This window comes from Thrips palmi, unplaced genomic scaffold (assembly GCF_012932325.1).
Source record: "Thrips palmi isolate BJ-2018 unplaced genomic scaffold, TpBJ-2018v1 HiC_scaffold_18, whole genome shotgun sequence".
NCBI lineage: Eukaryota > Metazoa > Arthropoda > Insecta > Thysanoptera > Thripidae > Thrips > Thrips palmi.
Window position 1 is genome coordinate 20,961,475 of NW_023144627.1, and position 21,804 is coordinate 20,983,278.

Here is a 21,804-nt window from a genome sequence, read left to right on the forward strand (position 1 = left end):
CGTTTCGCCGCTCGGTCTCCCTGCCTCTCTCTGACGGCACGCCCCACGAGTGCGACAGAGACAGAGCGACAAGCGACTCCTCGGAGGCGGCCGCCCCGCGGGTTCATCTTACGCCCGTCGCGCACGCATCGGCCGGGACCGGGCCGGGACTGCCGACTTGGCAAACACTGCGTCTACACATCTGCCGAAGGCCCGAAGGGCGAGCGTGGCTGTCTCCATGCTGTCTCTCTCGCCCTCGCGGGGCGTGCCCGGCGTGCCGTCGCGGTGCGAGAGAGACAGAGCGAGGCACAGTGGGCCAGAAGGCCGGTGGAGGCGGTCGAAACTCTAGACGCGTTTTGAGCTCCAGAGTCGCGAAACAGGACTCGAACCGCCACCCTTTGGCGGGGCCTTCGCGCTTCGAGGTCTTCGAGGTTCGCCCTCCCGCAAAAGAATGCCTCGATTTGGGGCACATAATTGCAAAGTAGCCTGCACTGCAGCCTCCTCGTCGGCCAACCCACGCCCCCCCCCCCCCCCCCCGCCATCCGCGCCGCCCGCCATGCCCCGCCATGCCACCCGGGCCCAGACTGCACCTGCGAGCGGGCCTGTTGGCTGGCTGGGGATCTTTCCGGTGCACCCGTCCCTCGCACAGTGGCCTGGTCGCTGCTCCCTCTACTCCGTCTCTGTCGCACGCCCGCGCCGTGCGGTACCCGCGCGAGGGAGACAGAGCGACGAGCCAAAGACAACAACGCCATCTTGCACCGGGCCGGCACCACACCGGACGGCGTTTATCGGTACAGACTCTTTCGCATCGCGCCTCGGATGCCCGGATTAACCGCACCTGGAGGAAGTGCTCCGGCCGCGCGTTTCCGCAGTGATAACGGAGCTACGGCCGGACCGACCTAAGCGAGGGCTTTGGCCAGCTTGCCATGCTCGCAATGGGGCGCGAACGCAGACGCGAACGCAGACCGAGCTTGATTGCGTCAAGCTGTGGAGCATTTTTTCAGCGCGACCGAGGGACAGGGACGGACCCAGGGGCATAGTCGCGTGGGTCGCGCGTCGCACACACTGCCACCACCACGGGCAGCAGTCTCTCTCTCGTTCCCTCGCACCCACAGGGAACGCCCCACGAGTGCGAGGGAGACAGAGCGACGAAAACGCCTCTCGGAATCAGTCAGCAGCCCGGCCGGAGCGAAGACGGCCCCGCCGGCCGACCAGCCGACAGCTCCCCCCCCCTCCCCCCAGTGTGCCCCCCACCACCCTCCAGCGGCCTTTCTAGTACCGCTAGCAGCGCTCCCTCGGCGTAGCGGTGGATACCCGAACTGCGTCACCTCACCACACCACGATCCACCAACTCAAGCAGACCGGCCCAACGCAAAACGGCTAGGCGGATCAGTGGTCCGAGTCCGAAAAGCGCTCTGTCTCTCTCGCACCCCGACGAACCGCCCCACGAGTGCGAGAGAGACAGAGCGACGGGGCACGGGGCACCGCGTGGAATGGGCCTGCAGGCGGATCTTGGTCGCGCCGTTTGCCATTTATTTTTGGGTCGGACTGTGTTTACTTACTTGGCGCGCTTCGCGGCGCTTCGCGAGACGCGGCACTTGTCTCGCGGCCGGAAGCGCGCCCGCCGTCTGTCTCTCTCGCACTCCTCCGGCTCGCCATAGCGCGCCCTAGCGCCCCGTGAGTGCGAGAGAGACAGAGCGGCGATGCCTTGCGCTGCCTTGCGCGCGATTCCGATACGTAGAGGCAAACATTGTAATCGGTGACGTCGGTGACGGAGACGGCGCTCTGCTCGCCCTGCTGGGGGGCGTCCATAAGCCGGGCGCGACACAGTGGGCCAGAAGACCGGTGGAGGCGGCCAAAATCCCGGACGCGTTTTGAGCTCCAGAGTCGCTAAATGGGACTCGAACCGAACGTGTGACCCCACCAATGGACTGCTCTCCGAACGAGGAATCCATTGGTGGGGTCACACGTTCGGTTCAAGTCGTCACTTCCCTGTCCAGAGGCAGGCAAAAAGGCACTACTTACTACGCCCCTACGCCCCTACGCAATCGTGTATTGGTAAAAAGATTGGGAATTACGAAAAAATTACGGCACCGCACCTAACTGTGTCACAGAGGCCTTCATCTGTACATAAAAGAAAGCAGCCTTTGTGAATCCCAACCATCCAACCACGACCGAGTTTAAATTCTTGATCGTGGCCAACCAACCACTCGGCCATTCTCGGCATATAGCCAATCTGAAATGAAAGGGAGCATTCAACGCATTAGGGTTTATAGAAATCATTTGCTATTGTGCTTATTCAAAAGTTTAAACGTTAACAGCACATCCCTCTTCTCATCATCTTCGAAAGTTTCGCGCCATTTCGAGTGGCGGGGGAAAGACCGTCCTGAGCAGGCTAGCCAACGCAGACAACGTCTGGGCTCTTGAAAATGAGGACATTCCGAGCGACTTAGCTTGATTTCAGAGCTGGAAGGTCTCTGCAATGATCCTTATGGTGAATTCCCTCCTCTAGACCCACAAGTGGAGCGCCTGCCTTTATTTTTCGCACGGCCTCTCTCCTCGCGGTCCTACGATATCTCCCCCGCTCCCAGGGTGTCCAGGCTCCAGCAGCTTCTGCGACCAGCCGGACTTTGTCTGCAGCCCTCACGATGTCTGCCTCTCTGCGGATTTTCGCCGTTTCTCGGCTTGCCCAGAAGTTCGCGAGGCCGGCAAGCCGTGTGCTTGTACCTCACAGTCCGAAATATCTTTCTGTGTCGAGGAACACTGGAATCCGTAAGTGTTCTGAGCTGTCTAAGTCGCCGAGCGAGTATCATGGGGAAACATAACCTATCGCTGTCTCGTTTCTGTGAACCCTTATAGTCGTTGAGAACTGAGTTGCCTTGTGGTGGTGACTCTTTGTTGAGGGTAGTTCTTATTTCTATTTACTCCCATCTTTTTCACCGAGCTTTGGACTTGGAATCGAGTAACTGTCTAAGAATTCACGCCTCACTTTATCGCAATTGTTATCACTTTCATTCATTCATTCATTCATTGTTTGGAAGCAACAGTTTTGAATCAGCACTACACCATCAGGTTTTTATCTTCAATTTTATTCCGATTCTAAATCTTATGTTCTTTGTTTCTGTCATTATTTCAGTTTGGCGTCAGCAGTATCGATCCTTGAGTGCTCAAGCAAACGAAGACAAAGTCAGCAGCAATGGTACAAATTTACAACACTGTAAGAGATTTCTTTCATTCATACCCTCAGCTCTAATTTTAAAAACACTTTCATGCGGCCTTAGGTGCAGAGAAGTTGGAGTTCCAAGCCGAAACTCGTATGCTCTTGGACATCGTTGCCAAATCTCTGTATTCTGAAAAAGAGGTATAACTTCTAGTTCGAATTTACTTTCCGTGAATTCTTTTTCTCGCCCAGAAAGTTCCCCTGGGATGTAATTATTTGTTCTGCTTGTAGGTGTTCATCCGAGAGTTAATTTCAAATGCAAGTGATGCCCTGGAGAAGCTGCGCCACTCTCTGCTGTCTGAAGGCAAGGATGGAGGTGCACTGGAAATCCGTATCACCACTGACAAGCAGAACCGTGTCCTGACGATTCAGGTAAATCAAATGGAGCATTATGACACCGAATTAATAACTCCCTAAACTGGTTCAAATAGTGGCTGTAAAAATAAAATATTTGTAAAACTAACATTATTTAAAGAGAAATTTTGAAAAAAAAAAGTCTTAATAGATATGACTTTCTGCTGCAATCAAATATAAGCAAAACAAAGGTTTTTCAGAAGTTCTATAAATATAGTGTTGATGAAACTGGGATGGTTAGCAATGCAATGTCAAAGCGTGGAACTGAGATTTGAAGTGAGGGCCCAGGTCAGTGGGCCTTAGCCATAGCCACCCCCTTCCACGCCACGCCTCCACCCCCACCCCAACCCCCACCCCCACCCCCACCCCCACCCCCTCGGGGAAGGACCGCTCCCTCCTCGAGTGTCCTTTCAAATTTAGTTCCGTCCAAACGCCCCCGCTCCGAGTCTCCTTTCGCGAAACGCAATTATACCCTGACGGAAATAAGGAATTGGAAAACGTGACGCGGCGCCGGGATTCGAACCCGGGCCAATCGGCTTGGTGTCCATTTCCACGGCTTATCCGTGGACTCACGCCCCCGCCTCCCCCGTTATCCGCCCTCGCCAGTGTGGCGACCGAAGTTGGCCTCCGGGCAGCCCGGCTGAGCATGGCTGAGCCTTGGGCTGAGCCCCGCGTTAAGTCACGAGGTTTATCACGGGTCCGGGCGGCGCGCGCTGCGCCACGCTCACGCTCCACGCCCCGCGACGCTCCGTTCCGCGACGCTCCACGGGGGCTTGGAGGCGAGGCGGCGTGGCGCTGCGTGGCGCGGCAGCGCGGCCAAGCCAGGCCGGGCCAAGCGAAGCGCGGTGCGGTGCGGCGTACCACGGAATCGATAGTGGAATGACCCCCTTGCTCCGCCTGCTCCCTGCTTCGCCCGGACCGCCCCTGGCTCGCCGCGCACCGAGCGCGCACGCCCCCGGGGCCCGGGCCCTCCCTGGTCCGCCGCCGCACAGCGGGCCAGAGGACCGGCGCAGGCGGCCAAAACCCTGGACGCGTTTTGAGCTTCAGAGTCGCTAACCAGGACTCGAGCTCAAAACGCGTCTGGGATTTTGGCCGCCTCCACCGGTCTTCTGGCCCACTGTGCGGAGTGTGAGGCACTCTGACGGGCCCTCCCCAGCGCGGATCCGCGAAGGGGATCGCCCCTTGACCCCAGACGGCCGCCTGACAGGTGGGCCGAAAGCCTCACTTTGCCCCTGTAAGTAGGCACAAAGTGCTACTTTGCACCCCCACCCCCTCCGGCCGGCTCCGGATCCGCCTCTGGACCCGCACGGGGCCATTGCGCAGGCTGGGCCCCGGCCCCGCCAGGCTCCACGCCAGTGGCTCCACTCCTATCCACTCCGCGCGCGACAGGGCCGAGCCATGCCATGGCCATGCCGTGGCCGAGCCGCGCCTCGGGGCCGAGCGGGCCAGAGGCAGCCAGAGGCACACCCCACTTGCCGGGCGTGCCGGGCGTGCCTGCCCAAACCCCGTCTAACCACCCCTACCTCCACCCATTCGCTCCTTGCGCCCCTTTCGCCGCACCCACAGCCCCAGCCCCTACTACCCCCACTCCGCCCTCATCTCCTTCTCCCAACCTGGACTCCCAACCCCCTGACTTCCACCTCTCGAAAATGCCCCCCGAAGTGTGCCCCTACAATCCCCCCCTGCTCATCCACTGGTGCAGGCACCCCGATTGAACATCCCCTCTCTCGCCATTGATACCTTTGACGGCTCGAGCCAGAGGCTGGGGAGGGAATGACCCAGCACAGCAGACTGCTTCCGAGAGCCGTTGCTCTGTCTCTCTCGCACTCATTAGGCGTCCCGTATAGGTGCGAGAGAGACAGAGCGGAGATAGACACACGATGTGACGTCTGTGTTCGCAGGATACCGGCATCGGTATGACGCGGGAGGAGTTGGTCTCGAACCTCGGCACCATTGCCCGATCGGGGTCTAAGGTAGGCCGTTGTCGATCACACGCCCGTCGAGGGCCGTGAGTGCGATAGCTCTCATCTTGCTGCGGTTGTTGTTTTAGGCCTTCCTGGAGCAGATGAAGGAGAAGGGTACGGACGCTTCTTCCATCATCGGCCAGTTCGGAGTGGGTTTCTACAGTGCCTTCATGGTTGCCGACTCGGTGGAGGTGTTCACCCGCTCTGCCACGGCTGGTACTCCAGGATACAAATGGTCATCAGATGGGTAAGATGCTCAATCATCCAGAACGAATTATTTCAAAACAGCCTAGTAGAAAAAATTTATTTGTCCATTTTACAATGACACTGTTTTCTTCTGTAGGTCTGGCACCTACGAAATCAATGAAGCAGAAAATGTTGAGCCTGGTACAAAAATAGTGATTACTTTGAAAGCAGACTCAAGAGAGTTCAGTGATGAAGAAAAGGTCAAAGGTATGTACAAGGTCGCAAGTAATACAAATCATTGTTTATTTTTGCTGCTTGATTTCATGCTAGTCACGAATTTGTTTTCTTTTGTTTGTAGAAATTATTAAGAAGTACAGCAACTTTGTTGGAAGCCCGATCATATTGAATGGAGAGCGTGCCAATACCATTGAAGTGAGTTGAATAATCCATCACTTAAATATAATATTTATTTGTGCAAAAAATTTCTCAATGTCTGTTATTCTTTGTTTCAGCCCCTGTGGCTCAAAGACCCTAAGGATGTCTCAGACCACCTTCACTCCGAGTTCTATAGGTTTATTGGTGGATCCATTGATTTCCCAAGGTTCTGGCTCCACTACAAGACAGATGCTCCCATCTCAATTCGCGCCCTGCTTTATTTCCCTGACAGTAAACCAGGTTTGTCATTCATTTAGTGATGGTTGTGATTTGCTTAGGTCCCTAATTTAGAAATGATCATACTGAAATTTATTTCAGGTTTATTTGAAATGAGCCAAAGCACTGATGTGGGAGTGGCACTTTACACAAGAAAGGTGCTCATCAAGAGTAAGGCTGAAAATATCTTACCAAAGTGGTTAAGATTTGTGAAAGGTGTTGTGGATTCTGAGGATATTCCTTTAAATCTGAGCAGAGAGCTGCTTCAAAATTCTGCCCTCATCAGGTAGTTTACTGTTAAAGTCTTTTGAGTTTTAAAGTTCTTTCCTTTTCATTCCTAATTTTTGTCCTAAATATTTCAGAAAACTGCGCACTGTTTTAACCAACCGAATTCTGCGTTTTCTTCATGATCGCTCACAAAAGGAAGAGGCCTCTTTCAATGAATTTTACAAACACTATGGATTATTTTTAAAAGAAGGAATTGTAACTAGCCATGAACAAGTAGAAAAGGTAAGTGTTTATAGAGATTAAAATTTTAATGAATGTTTAGTGTCCTTTTAATAATGGCATGCTCATTTCTGTTCTAGGAAGAAATTGCTAAACTTCTCAGATTTGAATCCTCAACTAGCCAGCCAGGAGATCTTGTCAGCATTCCACAATACTGCAGCCGATTGAAGGAAGGCCAAAAGGATGTTTATTATCTTTCAGCTCCTAGGTACACAGTTTAATCAATAAGAGATTTATTTTGGTTAATAATTTTTTGTTTTGTGGCCATGACTTAGGTTTCATTAATGAATTGTTAAATGTTAACATTACAGTCGAGAATTGGCAGAAAGCTCACCTTACCTTGAGGCCCTTCGCAAGAGAGATGTGGAAGTTCTTTTCTGTTATGAACCCTATGATGAGTTAGTGTTGATGCAACTAAGACAGTTTGACATGAAAAACATAGTTTCTGTTGAAAAGGAAATGCGTCAAAGTACAGAGCCGGAGCAATCGCCTTTTGGTAAGTTGTTTGCCTGTTTTGAATCAATGCTCGCATGAGTAAATTTTTGTGCTACAGTATGTAATTATAATTTTTATGTTTCTCATCTTAGAAGCTGGAAGTTTGTCTCAGTCTGATATGGACGAGTTAATACCATGGATTAAGACAACACTCAAGGGCAAGGTAACTAGCGTCAAAGTCACAAATCGTCTGGAGTCTCATCCTTGTGTGATCACTGTCGAAGAAATGGCTGCAGCTCGACACTTTATCCGGACTCAGGCCCACAGCATGCCACAAGACTCTCATTACTCCATTTTACAACCTCAATTAGAATTGAACCCAAAGTAAGTCAGATGAATTTGGGGCAGAATTGGAATGAATTGGGAAGTGTCAAGTGTCTTAATGCATTTGTGCATGTTTTGTTTCCAGGCATCCCATTATTAAGAAACTTAGCTCCCTTTCAAAGGACAACCCTAAGTTAGCAGAATTAGTTGCTAATCAGGTAAACACTATCACAACCAAGTAAAATTGTTTGTGAGTCGTATCAATTTTATTCATTCCTTTCTGGTATTGCAGCTATTTTCCAATGCTATGGTTGGAGCTGGTTTGGTTGAAGACCCTCGGACCTTGTTGAGCGGTATGAACGACCTCCTTGAACTTGCTCTGGAGAAACATTAGATCATCCCTTTACTCCTAAGTGAATAGATGAGTACCTGTAAATAGAAACATATGTTTCATGCTATTTCATGTAAGACTGCTATATTAAAGATTTCATGCTGATGTCAACTGCTCCTGCTTTTTATTTTTCATTACTTGACTTATGGGGAGTGGGGGTGTTAGTAAGGAAAGTCCGGACTTAGTAGTTAAATATCACGTTTAATCACAAACTTCACAAAAATTTGCATGATACCATCAAGATAAGAAATTTTTGAGCGTGCTTGTTCCTTGCTAGGTTCCTCCTAAACTTGGCTAGTGTGCCGAGATGCTCGGAAATGAGATCACAGCTGCTTTCTCTCATCCAAACATCACATTTTTTTACTGACTGCAGTAACTTGTCTCAATAGTACAAATACAACACCCCTCAGCACACCGGTGTTCAGAGATTAAACTAACATTGAGATGAGAATTCAATACTGCAATACTAAGGATACTCTTAAGTTTATCCCTAATGAAATGATATGTTTATCATAAAGGCGTAAATCTCCTAGATTCATACAATAAATTCCTTAATTATCTAGTTGATATGTACATTGGCACTGAAAAATATTTCATGAATTTCTAGTTGTCTTTATCGCAACTGATATGTAGTAGATTCAGACTAAAAGCTGCTTCATCAAAGAGTGTTAACAACTTACAATACAAAATTGCAGCAGAGGCTTTACAAAAATTAAAACCTTAAAATTAACTAACAATTTGTTAACCTTGACCATTTCTGCTCTAGAAAACCTACATGTGCGTTAAAGATCTCATAAAATTAGAACATTTGAGTCTCTTTTCAAACACAGATATTAATACTAGCTAATACTAGCTTAAAAACAGTAAAAATGGCACATTGGAAAGAAAATGCAGGACAAATATCAAAGATCCTCTGATAACATTAACATTGACAACAATGCAAATAACATAATATCACCATTATTTGTTGCTGTACAGATTCAGAATAGAAAAACTTCAACAATTCTTTCCGCGGCCTGCTTCAAACTTCCACAAATGTCATGCAATTTTTTGTGCACCATGACGAAGGGAAGGAGCGCCCTGTCAGAATTTTGTGTGGTCCTTCCCGGAATCAGCGCCAAGTTGACTGTGTTGCAGTTGCTGTTGTTTAGTGGCTGATAATCTTCGCAAATCATCTACACAGAAAAAAATTGTGCCATTTGATTAGTGTCATAAAATAAAATTATGAACCAAATGTGATGAACCAAAAAAATTTCTGCCTTACTTTTGATGAAGAGGGAAAGAATTAAACCAAACACCAGAGCTCCAATGAACCCATAGTTGGTTATTTCATTTCCATAAATCTGCACAACTTCGCCAGCTCCCAGCACTAGGGCTATGCCAATGCTTTCTCCCGCTGCGTTCAGAAGGCCCACAGCTGTGCTCTCGGAATGAGGATATGTCAGCTCCGCTCCAAACTCATAACCGATGGGCACATAACCAGTTGTGCAGAATCTGCAAAGTGTGAAGTTGTGATGAGAGCGGGAATGCACATTGAGAAGAGAATGTAGAGCAAAAGGATGTTAAAACTTACCCAAGGAACCCGGCAGTGACGTAGACTAAAATCATGTTCCCACTGCCAATACTAAATGCAAACGCCACCATACCGAGGACGGCCAGAATGTAGACAACTATAGTTGTTTCCCTGAGACGACAAATAAAAACTCACGTAAGAATATGTCAGATCAGATAAAAAGGTAGAACTTCTTTTCTGCCACTCACTTGAATTTGTGCCACGTGTCCAAGACGAGTCCGCCCGCGATGGACCCCAGCACCCCCATCAACACCATGGTGAGGCCCACGCGGCCCGCGTCCTCTATCGCCGTCTGCAAAGGAATTTGACAAATCAGCTCATTTGACGATACACTGGCAAAGGAGACGCTGCGCCGCTGCTAAATTTCAGAGCTCAAAAACAGAGACCGCAGCACTCACGGGGAACTGGTCGAGAGGGAACTGGTTCAAGATGATCTGGTTGAGCAGCGTGCTGACGGCGTAGAAGGTGCCGACGTTCATGCCGTAGCTGAAGAGCAGCAGGATGTAGCTGGGGTTCGTCAGGAGCACCTTGATGGTCTCCAGGTACTGCAGGTTGGCCTTGGACGCGGCGCCGTCCTCGCCGCCGCTCGCGGTGCCCGCCGGGGCGTGGCCGTTGGCGCCGCTGCCGTTGGAGGCCTGCTGCTGCTTCAGCAGCGCGGCCTGCGCGTAGCTGGGCGGCACCGGGGGCTTGTTCTCGAAGACTGCGGGCAGGGCAGCGCCGAGAGGAGTTGTTAAGACTGGTCGGTAGAGGCGGCCAAAACTCTAGACGCGTTTTGAGCCCCAGAGTCGCTAAATGGGACTCGAACCGAACGTGTGACCCCACCAATGGATTCCTCGTTCGGAGAGCAATCCATTGGTGGGGTTACACGTCCGGTTCGAGTCCCATTTAGCGACTCTGGAGCTCAAAAACGCGTTCAGAGTTTCGGCCGCCGGCGTCGGGCTTCTGGCAAAGCCACTGTGCGCGTGTGGACTAGGCACTCACACAGCAGCAGCAGCACCAGGACGGCGGTGGGCACGGCGGCGAACACGTAGTACAGCAGCTTGAGGTCGGCGGTGATCTTCTGCAGGTCGGCGTGGTCACCCACCAGGGCGGGGGGGATGAGGAAGCCCAGGGCGATGCCGAGCTGCAACAGTGCACCTCCACTGTCAACACTCCGCACCTGCGCCATTCGGGGGCGGTTTCTCAGTTTCACAGTGCACCCACCTGGTTTCCGAACACGCCCACGGCGCAGGCGAAAGACACCTCCTTGGCGCCGAACCAGACGGCCGCCAGCCTGCCCGGCACGCCAAGCGTGAACATCTGGGCCACGCCGATCATGGTCTGGCCGATGAAGGCGATGTCGAAGCGGTCCGGGGCGGCGGACAGCACCTTGAGCCACGAGCCGGCGCACATCAAGGAGCACCCCAGCAGCACGGCGGGCCGGAGACCCTGCAGGGGGCGTGGTGAGTACACAGTGGGCCAGAAGACCGGCGGGGGCGGCCAAAACTCCGGATGCGTGCAGAACTCCGGAGTCGCTAAACAGGCCTCGAACTGAACGTGTGACCCCACCAATGGATTGCTCTCCGAACGAGGAATCCATTGGTGGGGTCACACGTTCGGTTCGAGTCCCGTTTAGCGACTCGGGGGCTCTGCACGCGTCTTTGCTCACCTTCTTCTCGATGACCCACGAGGCCGGGATGACGAGCGGCACGTAGGCGGCCATGAACACGATGGAGGTCCAGTTGATGGCCATGTCCGACACGCCGTAGTAGCGCGTCGCGATGTTGGCGATGATGGCGTACATGATCCAGTGCGCCGCGTTGGCCATGGACGTCACCGAGAACAGCGCCAGCATCACCCACCGCCGCTTCAGCACCCTCACCGGCTGCTCCCCCATGGCGGCGGCGGCAGCGGCCTCCGCTGCAAAGCAAAGCAGGCGGCATGGCCGAGGGGTTAGCGAGCCAGTCACTGGGACGGAAGGTTGATGGTTCGAACGACGTCGCCGCCATTCTTTTTCTACGTCTGTGGAGCGTCTGTCTGTCTGTCCGTTGTCTGTCTTTCTGTCTGTCCGCTCGTTATCGTCACGCCGTCACCGAAACGAAGACATTTGCTTTCCGCGAGTGCCCAGCTGCACAGCACGGACGCGTGCGAGATTCAGATTCGGGTTAAGCAGATAAAGTGGCTCCTAAAATGAGGCTGCCAGAAGCGGTTCGGAAGAGAGTCGCGACACATGACGAAGTTTAAGACGCCGTCCAGACACCGATAAAAAGTAAGGGGAGAGCCAGACGGCGCGGAATGAGAATGCAAAATCAGTGTCGCCTGCACCGATTGTGGACACTTTCGGTCGCAACCGGTCGACCTCAGATTCAGACTACCTGGCAGTCTTCGCCGAGGCCTCACCTTGACCGCGGATAATCTCGAGCGCACAAACAACAACTTGGTTCCGTTCCGGAGGGGTTGCAACACTGTTAAGAATAACGCCCATCAAAAATCACCAGTTTTTTTTTTGCGAAACTTCAAGGGTAAAAGTCGGTATTTTCTTTAAAAGCCCCGACAAGCCCCTGGGTCCAGGGCCGTAGCTGCCGGGGGGGGCAGGGGGGGCAATGCCCCCCCCAACTTTTGGCCAGGGGGGGCAAGGAATCTGGCCAGGTGCAAGCAATGTAGACACAGAAATGTACGAGAATACCTTTTAAAAAAGTGTAAATAACCCAAAGAACTGCAAATTTTCTCAGCTCGCTTCGCTCGCAAATAATTTACATTTACCAGCCTATATATCCCTAAGAACCGCAAATTTTCTCAGCTCTCGGACAAACACTGACCACCCTAGTAAGTCGTAAGAACCGCAGATTTTCTCTCTTCCCGCGCGAGCTCTGTTTGCTCGCAAACAAATTACGCCGTTTACCACTCTAAAAAGTCCTAAGAACCGCAAATTTTCTCAGCTCGCTTCGCTCGCACACGTTTACCACCAAGTAACCCTTAGAACCGCAAATTTTCTGAGCTCGCTTTAATTGCAAACAAATTACGTTTTCCACCCTAAAGCCCTAAGAACCGCAAATTTTCTCAGCTCGCTTCGCTCGCACACGTTAGAACCGCAAATTTTCTGAGCTCGCTTCGCTCGCTAACAATTTACATTTACCACCCTTTTAATACATTCAATCGTGTGTTAAAAATTGAAAAAGCACCTGCGGGACCCCCTGATAGGTAGGCAACCTTCAATGCAGACAAAAATTTGCCCCCCCCTGGCGCGAGGAGGCGGCTACGGCCCTGCCTGGGTCGGAAGAAGGGGAGTGGGGGTGAGACAAGGGAGCGTGAATCAGGGGGCCACTCGTTCGAAAAGGGCGGCACACTGCTTCCTTCCGAACGGTGTGCCAGACAGAGACAGAGCCGCCCGGAGGCCCCGAAGGTAAGCAGTGTTTGCTTGCTCGGCTCGGCAGCGCCATGGCAGCGCCTACACGTGTAATCCTTCCTCCCTCATCATGCAGTCGCGGCGCGACCGCGCGTCGCTCCGTCTCTCTCGCACTCGCGGGGCGTCCCTCAGGGGGTGCGAGGGAGACGGAGTGCCAGGCGACGCGTTCGCAGGTTTCGTCAGATCATCCCGGCTTTGGGAGAGGAGAGGAGAGGAGAGGAGTCCTACGGCGGCAGCGGCAACTTGGCGGCACAATATTGACACTCAGACAACCTTTAAGAAATGTAGCGGGGCGTGCGACAGAGAGGACGAATTCCCCCCCTTTTCTCTGTCTTTCTCTCTGTCTCTCTCTGTCTCTCTCTGTCTCTCTCTGTCTCTCTCTGTCTCTCTCTGTCTCTCCGAGGTGCGTGAAAACACACAGAATGAAGCCGCTGATTTCACGAAAGCACCACTTTCCGAAGGCCATCCACCCTGGACACTCTCTGGGATTAGGAAGGGAGCAGGCAGGGGCGGAAAGATGGGGGGGGGGGGGGCCACCGTCCGCCCCACCGTCTCCAGGACGTGCCTGGGCCTCCGGGTCCCCCGGAGGGAGCGCGGGGTATCGAACTAGAGGCCATTACATAGTGGCGGACGCATAACAGACGAAAAACTAAAAAAAAAATCTTTTTTTTACCCCACCAGTGGCAACACTGAGCAAAATTCCCCCCAACTGACAAGTTTTTTTTTTCACTGAGGCGATTTGGGAAAGTCTTCTTACCCTCTCTCGTTGACAGCACCATCGCCGGCGAGCAGCCCGAGAGCACTGAGTGCAACGTCCATGCTTGGCGAACCGCGGGGAAGTGGCCAACGAGTGCGTCAAAACGGCAATTGGAGTAGCGCCACTATCTCGCCAGCTATTTCAGGAGTGCAGGTGATGCCACAACATCGCCATGGCAACAGGACCGGGGCGCTACGTGTACTTCATTTTCTTTTCGGCCTTAATTTCAGTTGCACTAAAAGGCACTTGAAATGTTTTGCGAAGAAAATGGACTGAATATTAAAACAACCTCCTCCTTGGAAAAATAAACGCCTGCGAACTGCTGCTGGGCAGACCCGCAGTGCACGCGAGCGCAGTGGGTTGCCTATCCTCCCCCTGGGGCAAAAAAACGCCTGCGAACTGCGGCTGCATGAGAGAAGGGCGCCCTGGAGAAGAAGCGAGAAGGCGCTCGGACGCCGCTCTGGCCAATGGGGGACCAGCTGGAGGGCGCAAATAAAGTGCCACGAACTTGGTACTAGTCTCGTTCGATGCGCAATCAAATTTTCTATGGAATGATACCTGTCGCAAGGCTGTGGACCCAACCGTTTCCGAGCGCGAGCCTCAGAAGACCGCGAAAAAAGCTGCGGCGGACGCGTCAACATGGCCCCATGTTAAAGGATAGGCCGCCGGACGCAAGATTCTGCCGCTTTTGCAGCTTTACATGGACGCCAGAGCCATATTAATAGAGATATCTTAACGCGGTAAAGTTCAGAGCGTAGCTTATACTTCAAACTAAAATTTTGCAAAGTATGGGCAATGCGGTGAGGCTTGCTGGCGGCCTGTCGTCCCGCATGTGTCCATGTTGACGCGTCCGCCGCAGCACGTTTCGCGGCTTTTCACGGTCTTCTGAGGCTCGCGCTCCGAAACGGTTGAGCCGACATCCCCCCGACAGGTATCATTCCATAGAAAATTTGATTGCGCATCGAACGAGACTAGTACCAAGTTCGTGGCACTTTATTTGCGCCCTCCAGCTGGTCCCCCATTGGCCAGAGCGGCGTCCGAGCGCCTTCTCGCTTCTTCTCCAGGGCGCCCTTCTCTCATGGCGGCTGGGCAGTCCCGCAACGCAGGCATGTCCAGCGGATTGCCTACCCTCGGCCCCGGCTAGCGCCTGCAATCCAGCAATAGGCAGACCCGCCACACTACGCTGCTTTGCGGCACTGCCTACCCAGCCAGGCGCTCGCCGCGGAAAACAGTCCAGCGCTGCTCCAAAAGTAGGCAACAAAAATTTCCCGCGATGCGCCAGGTGTGGAAAGTGTCACGAGTCCTGGGTTTCGCTCCGGAGAAGTCGCTCAGAAGTCAGGCTAACCCCCTGACAGTGGCGTGGCTGGGCCTTACCTAGGTCAGCGGGTGACATCCGGACTCCAACCATGGTTGCCACAGGTCGGCTGCGCGCGCTTCCAGCTTCCAGCCTTCGAGCTCCAGAGACGCGCACACTGCCGCACACTGCCCGAGCGAGTCGGCAGAGGATCGAGTCGGCAGGTACCCGTCAGGCCCACTGGGCTAAGCCAGGGCTGCGCAGCCAGCTCTCTCCGACGCGAGCATCCCGCGACTGTCAGCTGTCGGACCGAACTGCAGCCAAGCCAAGCGCTGCGCTGCGAAGCGGTGTTCTCCAACCAGACCAGCCTCCGCGACTTGGGTTGGGTTGGGTTGGGTCTCGGGTCGGCTTCTTTAGGCCTCGGCCGGGGACTGGGACAGCCGCCCTACAGGCCGCCGCTGTCTTCGAGACTTCGATACGAGTCTCGCGGTCACCGCAGAATCCACGGCAACCCGTTTCCAGGTGTGTGTGTGAGAGAGAGAGAGAGAGAGAGAGAGAGAGAGAGAGAGAGAGAGAGAGAGAGAGAGAGAGAGAGAGAGAGAGAGGGGGGGACAAGGAGACCATCATTGTGTGTGTGTCATTGTGGAGCCACGGCGTTATTTTGGGATTCTTAATGCCGTAGCATTTTGAAAGGCAGACGGACAAGTATCGGATACTGGTACCGGCCGGCAGACTGACCTCTGGGAAAGGGGGGGGGGGCTGTCCGCGCACACTTTTAACCCAGTAAAATTCACCCACCCCATTTTTCCGTTCCCAACACGAAACAACAAAAACAAAAGACAGACAAAAAACACTGGCGTTACGTAAGGCAGCTAGATGGAGCCGCTAATTGCTCAGCGCTGTCCCCAATGAAGGGATCCCGACTTCACGAAGTAGGGCAAAACAAAAGCCAAAACACGCAGCTGCGCGCCCGCATATCCGCCACCACCGCCACCAAGTGTTGCCACACGAGTAGGCGGAAACTCCCACGATGCCCCAGTGTCCAAAGGGTTGCCAACCTCAGCCTGCTTACCGGGCAACTCCTCGAGATCAAAGCCCAACGCGAGCAGCAGGTGCTGTCTTGTGCACTTGGTAGTCGCACTTGCTGCAAGTGTCTCCCCCCCCCCTCTCTCTCTCCCTCTGACTCAGACAAACGCAGCTTGTGCGCCGCTAACTCCAGAGCGTCGTGTTTCGACTAAGTCAGCCAGCCTCGGGCGCACCAAAGGAAGCACGGAGTGGGTGTCAATCTCCTTGAACAACGAGAATTAAGCCCAGTTGCCCCAGCAGTAGGCGCGGTTCAGTGCAGTCCTCTCTTTTAATTGCACTTCGCTCGCTCGCTCGCTCGCTCACTCACTCACTCACTCACTCACTCACTCACACGGGCAAAGTAGCGCTTTTAGCCCGGGGTTGAAGTGTTGCTTTTTGTCTACTCCCCCCCCCCCTCTCTCTCTCTCTCTCTCTCTCTCTCTCTCTCTCTCTCTCTCTCTCTCTCTCTCTCTCTCTCTCTCAGGAGGAAGTCCGCTCTACTCCAGTCCGAACTCGTGTCAGTAAGGCGCCTCGAGCTCACGGTCAAGGATGCAAACGCACTGTTCTTATCAAGGACCAACACACACTCGAGGCAAAAAAGCGGTGTCTGCCGGCGATACCCCGCGCGAACAGAGTCGGCCCATTCATACCGAGAGTCTCTGGCGCGCAGAGTAGCGACGCAGCGACGCGCACGTGGCTCTCAAGCGTCTCGACTCGCGCTCTCAGCTCAAGCACTCGTCGCAGATTAAGGAACTCGCACGAGGAGCAAGGGACTATCGGCACCGATTGGGCAGCCCTCAATACGCTATCGTGCCAACAGTAAAGTAGCCTACATAGTAAGTAACCTTCACTAGAAACAGTGCAGCTAGGCCTAAAGTCGTCTGGTGGGATGGACATTTCTCTAGCAGCGCCTCGGACGAAGAACAAGAAGAAGAACATGGTCTGGATACCGAGAAATCGTCCTTTTCACTGAAGGGTTTAGGCTAGTTTACGTCACACTCGATCGTAACGGTCAGCACTCTAAAATTTTTGTTTCCCAAACGAATACACATCATCCACAAATAAGCGACGTTTGGCATCTCTTTCCAGTCGGTGTCCTTCCCCTTCTTCTTCGCTAGGATGATTGGCAGACAGTCCGATCGGAACCAAGCGAAGTGGTAAAGTGCGTGAAGGAGGTGGAAACGAGTGCATGACGTGAAGAAGTAAGGTGCAGAGAGAAGGAGAAAGGCAAGCACCCTCCGGTCCCAGGTCAGAATACAGGCGGAAGCGAGAAGAAACCGCTCCGCTGTGCAGCATGTCGACAGTGCCCTCCGAAAAGCATTGTTGGCGCTACCCCGCGCGGGGGGCACACTAGCGCGGGGTGTCGCCGCCACGGCGGGGCGGCGCGGCGGGCAAAGCGAACCGAGCGAGTCGGTGCACCAACCGTAGTCATCCAGCTCCACCTCCTCCTCCTCAGCCGTGGGCACGGCGGTCCACTGGCGCGGTCCATCCTGGCGCACCTTGGCCATGTCACAGTGGGGCGGCTAGACGGCCTAGACGGCCTGGACGGTCGGCAGCAGCGTCGTCATGGCGACGGTCGCGTCGCGCGGCGCGGGGGTGGCCGTCGGGCCGCCGTTGGCGCGGTCGCCGTGGTCCTAGTCGGCGAGGCTGGCCGCCCTGGGGGCAGCACTGCGGGCAGACACGGCGGGCTGAGCAATGCACGGCCTGCACGGCCAGCACGCGGAGCGAGGACTGCAGACAGCAGAGATACCGCGCGACCGCCGCGCCCGGCCCGGCGGGGACGCGCAGAGGCCGCCGTCAGAGGCCGCCGTTGGCCGGCGTATCGCGCTGCCCGAGTACGGGGATTACCGAGGTCCGCGTCGTGGAGGCAGAGCCGGCAGAGTAAACCGGCGGCGCTCCCTTTCATCTCCCGCCTCCGTCGCAGTGGGCCAGAAGACCGGCAGAGGCGGCCGAAACTCTAGACGCGTTTTGAGCTCCAGAGTCGCTGAATGGGACTCGAACCGAACGTGTGACCCCACCAATGGATTGCCCATTCGGAGAGTAATGCATTGGTGGGGTCACACGTTCGGTTCGCGTCCCATTTAGCGACGCTGGAGCTTCAACACGCGTCTAGAGTTTCGGCCGCCTCCGCCGGTCTCCTGGCCCACTGTGCGTGCTGGCGGAGTCCGCGAGGCCCAAGGCCAGCCCACGTGCGCGCCACGTGGTCCGCTGGTCGTCGTGCTCTATCGCCCCGCGAGCCATTGTCACACGTGTCACACCTGCAGCCTCCGTCTCCCTCGCACTCGTGCAGTGTGCAGAGAGGGTGCGAGGGAGACGGAGCGACGGAAACAATGCTCGGCATCAGTCTGCTGAGTCACTGGGTAACAGGCAGGCCACCGGGAAGTTACCTCACGTTGACACTGCAAGTAGGCAAAACGCACTGCTCCACCCTTTCGACCCCCTCCAGGGAAGTCCTGGATCCGCGTCCGCGCCGCGCAGTGGGCCAGAAGACAGGCGGGGGCGGCCAAAACTCCAGACGCGTTTTGAGCTCCAGAGTCGCTAAACAGGACTCGAACCGAACGTGTGACCCTACCAATGGATTCCTCGTTCGGAGACCCGTCCATTGGTGGGGTCACACGTTCGGTTCGCGTCCCATTCAGCGACTCTGGAGCTCAAAACGCGTCCGGGGTTTTGACCGCCTCCAGCGGCCTTCGACCTAATTACTCACTGTAGGCCCGGCCGGGGGCAGGCGGGTGGCATGCTTCCGGTGGGGCTGAGGGGCGAAGCCGCGAAGCGCGATCTGGTCAAGGTTGGGGGAGGCCGCGGCGCGGACTAGTCACGCCGACACCGTGCTTCTCGCTGCGAGGACCGACGTCGTCTGGCCGCCGCGACGCGGCTCGCGGGCCTCCGGTCTCACCGCGTCGCTCTGTCTCTCTCGCACCCCCGCGGCACGCTGCGGCACGCCCCATCAGTGCGAGAGACACAGCAGAGTGGGGCCGCGCCGACCGAACCGCGTTCGAACAGCATACCGCGCCGGGTCGCGCAAAAACAAGCGAACGCCGGACGCGGTCTTCGGCTAGAGGTAGCCTCGCAGCGGCACTGTGCACCGATTCCGAGAGGCGTTTTCACCGCTCCGTCTCTCTCGCACCCACACGGGACGCCCCGCGAGTGCGAGAGAGACAGAGCGACGGCTCTCGGAATCAGTTGCTGGTATCGTTTGCAGAGTTCAGCTTCGTCACGGCCAGGACCGGCAGGACGCCGCAGCATTATCAACCAGTAGACTTGTTCCGAGAGTCGTTTTCGTCGCGCTGTCTCTCTCGCACCCACACGGGACGCCCCGCGAGTGCGAAAGAGACAGCGCGACTCGCGGCATCAGTGTGCAGAGCACGCCCCCGCCGCGTCATCCCGCGGCCGACGGTCCCCAGCCACCAAGCCGGCGTCTGTCTCCGTCGCACTCACGCACCCGTCGGTGGGACAAGGACACGACATGCTTGATCCTCGGCGAGATTTCCAAACGCGACAAATCGGACGGCGCCGCCAAACTACACAAATGGTTCGCGCGATTGGCGCCTATGCCCAGCGCCGCCCAGCGCACAGTGGGCCAGAAGACCGGTGGAGGCGGCCAAAACTCTAGACGCGTGCAGAGCTGCAGAGTCGCTAAACGGGACTCGAACCGAACGTGTGACCCCACCAATGGACTCCTCGTTCGGAGAGCAATCCAATGGTGGGGTCACACGTTCGGTTCGAGTCCCATTTAGCGACTCTGGAGCTCAAAACGCATCTAGTTTTGGCCGCCTCCACCAGTCTTCTGGCCCACTGTGCCTCGCCAGAGTTCGCTGTGAAACCGGCTGATTCCACACACCGCTGCTGACGTCACGCTGTCTCTCTCGCACCCACGGGGGCAATGGAGACAGCGGCCAAACCAAGTGTGCCATTCGTCTGCAAAGACGACAGGCTTCGCCAGGTGTCGGGCTCAAGCCAACCCCGCTGATGGAAATTTTACGATCTTATGTTTGAGTAGTGCGTGATATTCGATCAGGCTTTGAAAAATTAATCCCCCCCAGAAAAATTGATTTATGAGCGCGAGAGAGACAGCAACAACACGACCTAACCAGGCCGCCGCTCTGCCAACACGACGCCGCTGCGATGCTGGTCCATTGTCAACACCAAGACGCCCCGGTACATTCACACTCGAAACCGCCACCGACAGTCACGCCGCGACGCCGCGGCCGTGCCTGGCTCTGCCACCAAAGGTCGCTGGCCGCGCACTCTTTTTGGCACGGCCGGTCCCAAATAGACACGCTGCCAGCCACGCGCCAGCGCTGCCAGCCCTGCAGACTGAGGGTCTGCTTCGTCGCTGTCTCCCTCGCACCCACACGGGACGCCCCCGTGAGTGCGAGAGAGACGGATGAGTCAGGCCGCAGAGGGCGCCATAACCTCAACGGCGGCGTGCGGACTGGGCGCCCTGGGTGCTGTGACCCCGCGGAGATGAACAGACCTGGACCAACACTCACTTTGCGGTTCGCGGGCAGGTGGCCGACGCGCGACGGGCCGAGGACGGCGACGCAGGTGGCTCGGTGCTGGCGGCAAGCTGGCGGCCTCGGCGGCAGTGACGGCGAGCTTCGACGCAACGGGGATGCTATTGACAGAGGTCTTGGCCAGCAGCACAGCAGCACGGCAGCGGTTCGGGCGCCACCTACACCTACGGCGCCATGTTTTGGGGGCGCTGCCGCCGCCGCCGCCACCGCCACTGCGGTCGTTTCCGGAACCACTGCCGTCGGCTCGCGTCGCTCTCGGCCTCTCGGGGTGGCGAGCGGCAGGGACGCCTCTCGGAAGCACCTCGCTAGGGCTGCGCGCGCAGGTCGCGGAGAAAAGCGTGGCACGGCGAACGCCCGAAGGGGAAGGGGTGGGGGTGCTGTGAGGATCAGCTGGGCGCAGGCCCGCAGCCCCCACGGCCCGCCCCCACGGCCCGCCCTCACCCCCACCCCGACCCGCCCCCTCATGCACTGACCCGAGTGCTCCTCTGGCGTTGTTCAGGCTCTATGAGACAAGTGGGCTGTTCAACGAAAATTGAGGTTTTGACCATTTCTTGTCCTAACACTGTCCTGCCCGAATACCGGCAAAATACAAATACGCAGACGAGCGCACTCAATGTTGGCGGTGTTAAAAAGTTAGCATGTTAAATTAGCTGAACCCGTTAACACGTTCACTACCAAGTGATATTAAAGGAATGGGAAATCGCGGCAAGGAACGAGAACAACGCAGCGAACGTGTTAACGTCAAGGCTTTTAACGAGTTAGCGAGGATTTTTTAAACGGCGTTAAATAACTTGGTTAATCGTTGACTTAACAGGACTGGACTGAGGCAGCGTTAACGTCGTTAACGTCGCAAGCAGGTGGCGAAGTGCACCGCGACTAACACTCACCCTTGGGCAGCAGAGGCGTCCTCTCGCCCGGCTCGCTGGGCCCCGCCGTCAGCTCCCCATGCTGTGACCCAGTCCGGTGGCTCCTCAGGGGGTGGGGGTGGGGGTGGGGCGCGGAGCCCCCGCTGCCCCCGCTGCCCCCGCTGCCCCCGCTCTCGACCCCGGTCGTCATGGCAACGCGTTGGCGCCGCCTCGCGCTGCCAACACACGCGCAGCTTTCAACACAAACACATTGTAAAGTCGACCGAACCAAAGGTCTCGTTTCTCGCGACCGTCACAAATACGCCCTCCACAGGGCCAGGGAGAACGCGGGGGCTG

The 21,804-nt window shown here is 55.5% G+C and overlaps 2 protein-coding genes across 6 annotated transcripts; one reads left to right on the plus strand and one right to left on the minus strand.

Moving 5' to 3' along the window:
* Positions 1–2,570: 2,570 nt before the first annotated feature.
* Positions 2,571–8,123, plus strand: LOC117644515 (heat shock protein 75 kDa, mitochondrial). The gene is made up of 16 exons (XM_034384044.1): positions 2,571–2,751; positions 3,116–3,178; positions 3,261–3,340; positions 3,431–3,571; positions 5,455–5,526; positions 5,604–5,764; positions 5,861–5,970; positions 6,062–6,135; positions 6,216–6,378; positions 6,457–6,640; positions 6,717–6,864; positions 6,942–7,069; positions 7,173–7,357; positions 7,449–7,680; positions 7,766–7,838; positions 7,913–8,123. Exons 1-16 carry the CDS (start codon positions 2,628–2,630, stop codon positions 8,012–8,014), a joined length of 2,040 nt encoding a protein of 679 aa, XP_034239935.1. The 5' UTR covers positions 2,571–2,627; the 3' UTR covers positions 8,015–8,123.
* A 69-nt stretch (positions 8,124–8,192) lies between these two features.
* On the minus strand, positions 8,193–21,673 carry LOC117644516 (uncharacterized MFS-type transporter C09D4.1-like). 5 transcript variants are annotated; one of them, XM_034384045.1, is made up of 9 exons: positions 21,490–21,673; positions 11,233–11,483; positions 10,788–11,012; positions 10,566–10,707; positions 9,983–10,284; positions 9,773–9,876; positions 9,585–9,695; positions 9,276–9,505; positions 8,193–9,186 (listed from the first exon to the last, which is right to left on the minus strand). In XM_034384045.1, exons 1-9 carry the CDS (start codon positions 21,656–21,658, stop codon positions 9,095–9,097), a joined length of 1,626 nt encoding a protein of 541 aa, XP_034239936.1. In that variant the 5' UTR covers positions 21,659–21,673; the 3' UTR covers positions 8,193–9,094. The 5 variants fall into 5 exon arrangements, with proteins under 5 accessions (XP_034239936.1, XP_034239941.1, XP_034239937.1 ...); XM_034384050.1 differs by lacking the exon at positions 21,490–21,673 and adding an exon at positions 20,579–20,808; XM_034384046.1 differs by lacking the exon at positions 21,490–21,673 and adding an exon at positions 17,509–17,658.
* Between the last annotated feature and the right edge of the window lie 131 nt (positions 21,674–21,804).

What these genes read in the sequence shown, in the direction of transcription:
- LOC117644516 (XM_034384045.1), bottom strand. Translation starts at nt 21,658, where the DNA reads ATGACGACCGGGGTCGAGAGCGGGGGCAGCGGGGGCAGCGGGGGCAGC. An exon ending in TGGGCGTGTTCGGAAACCAG is followed by an intron (nt 10,708 to 10,787) that starts GTGGGTGCACTG and finishes GCACTGTTGCAG; the next exon opens with CTCGGCATCGCCCTGGGCTT. An exon ending in TCTTTCCCTCTTCATCAAAA is followed by an intron (nt 9,187 to 9,275) that starts GTAAGGCAGAAA and finishes TTTTCTGTGTAG; the next exon opens with ATGATTTGCGAAGATTATCA.
- LOC117644515 (XM_034384044.1), top strand. Translation starts at nt 2,628, where the DNA reads ATGTCTGCCTCTCTGCGGATTTTCGCCGTTTCTCGGCTTGCCCAGAAG. An exon ending in GTCGAGGAACACTGGAATCC is followed by an intron (nt 2,752 to 3,115) that starts GTAAGTGTTCTG and finishes TCATTATTTCAG; the next exon opens with TTTGGCGTCAGCAGTATCGA. An exon ending in CAGAATTAGTTGCTAATCAG is followed by an intron (nt 7,839 to 7,912) that starts GTAAACACTATC and finishes CTGGTATTGCAG; the next exon opens with CTATTTTCCAATGCTATGGT.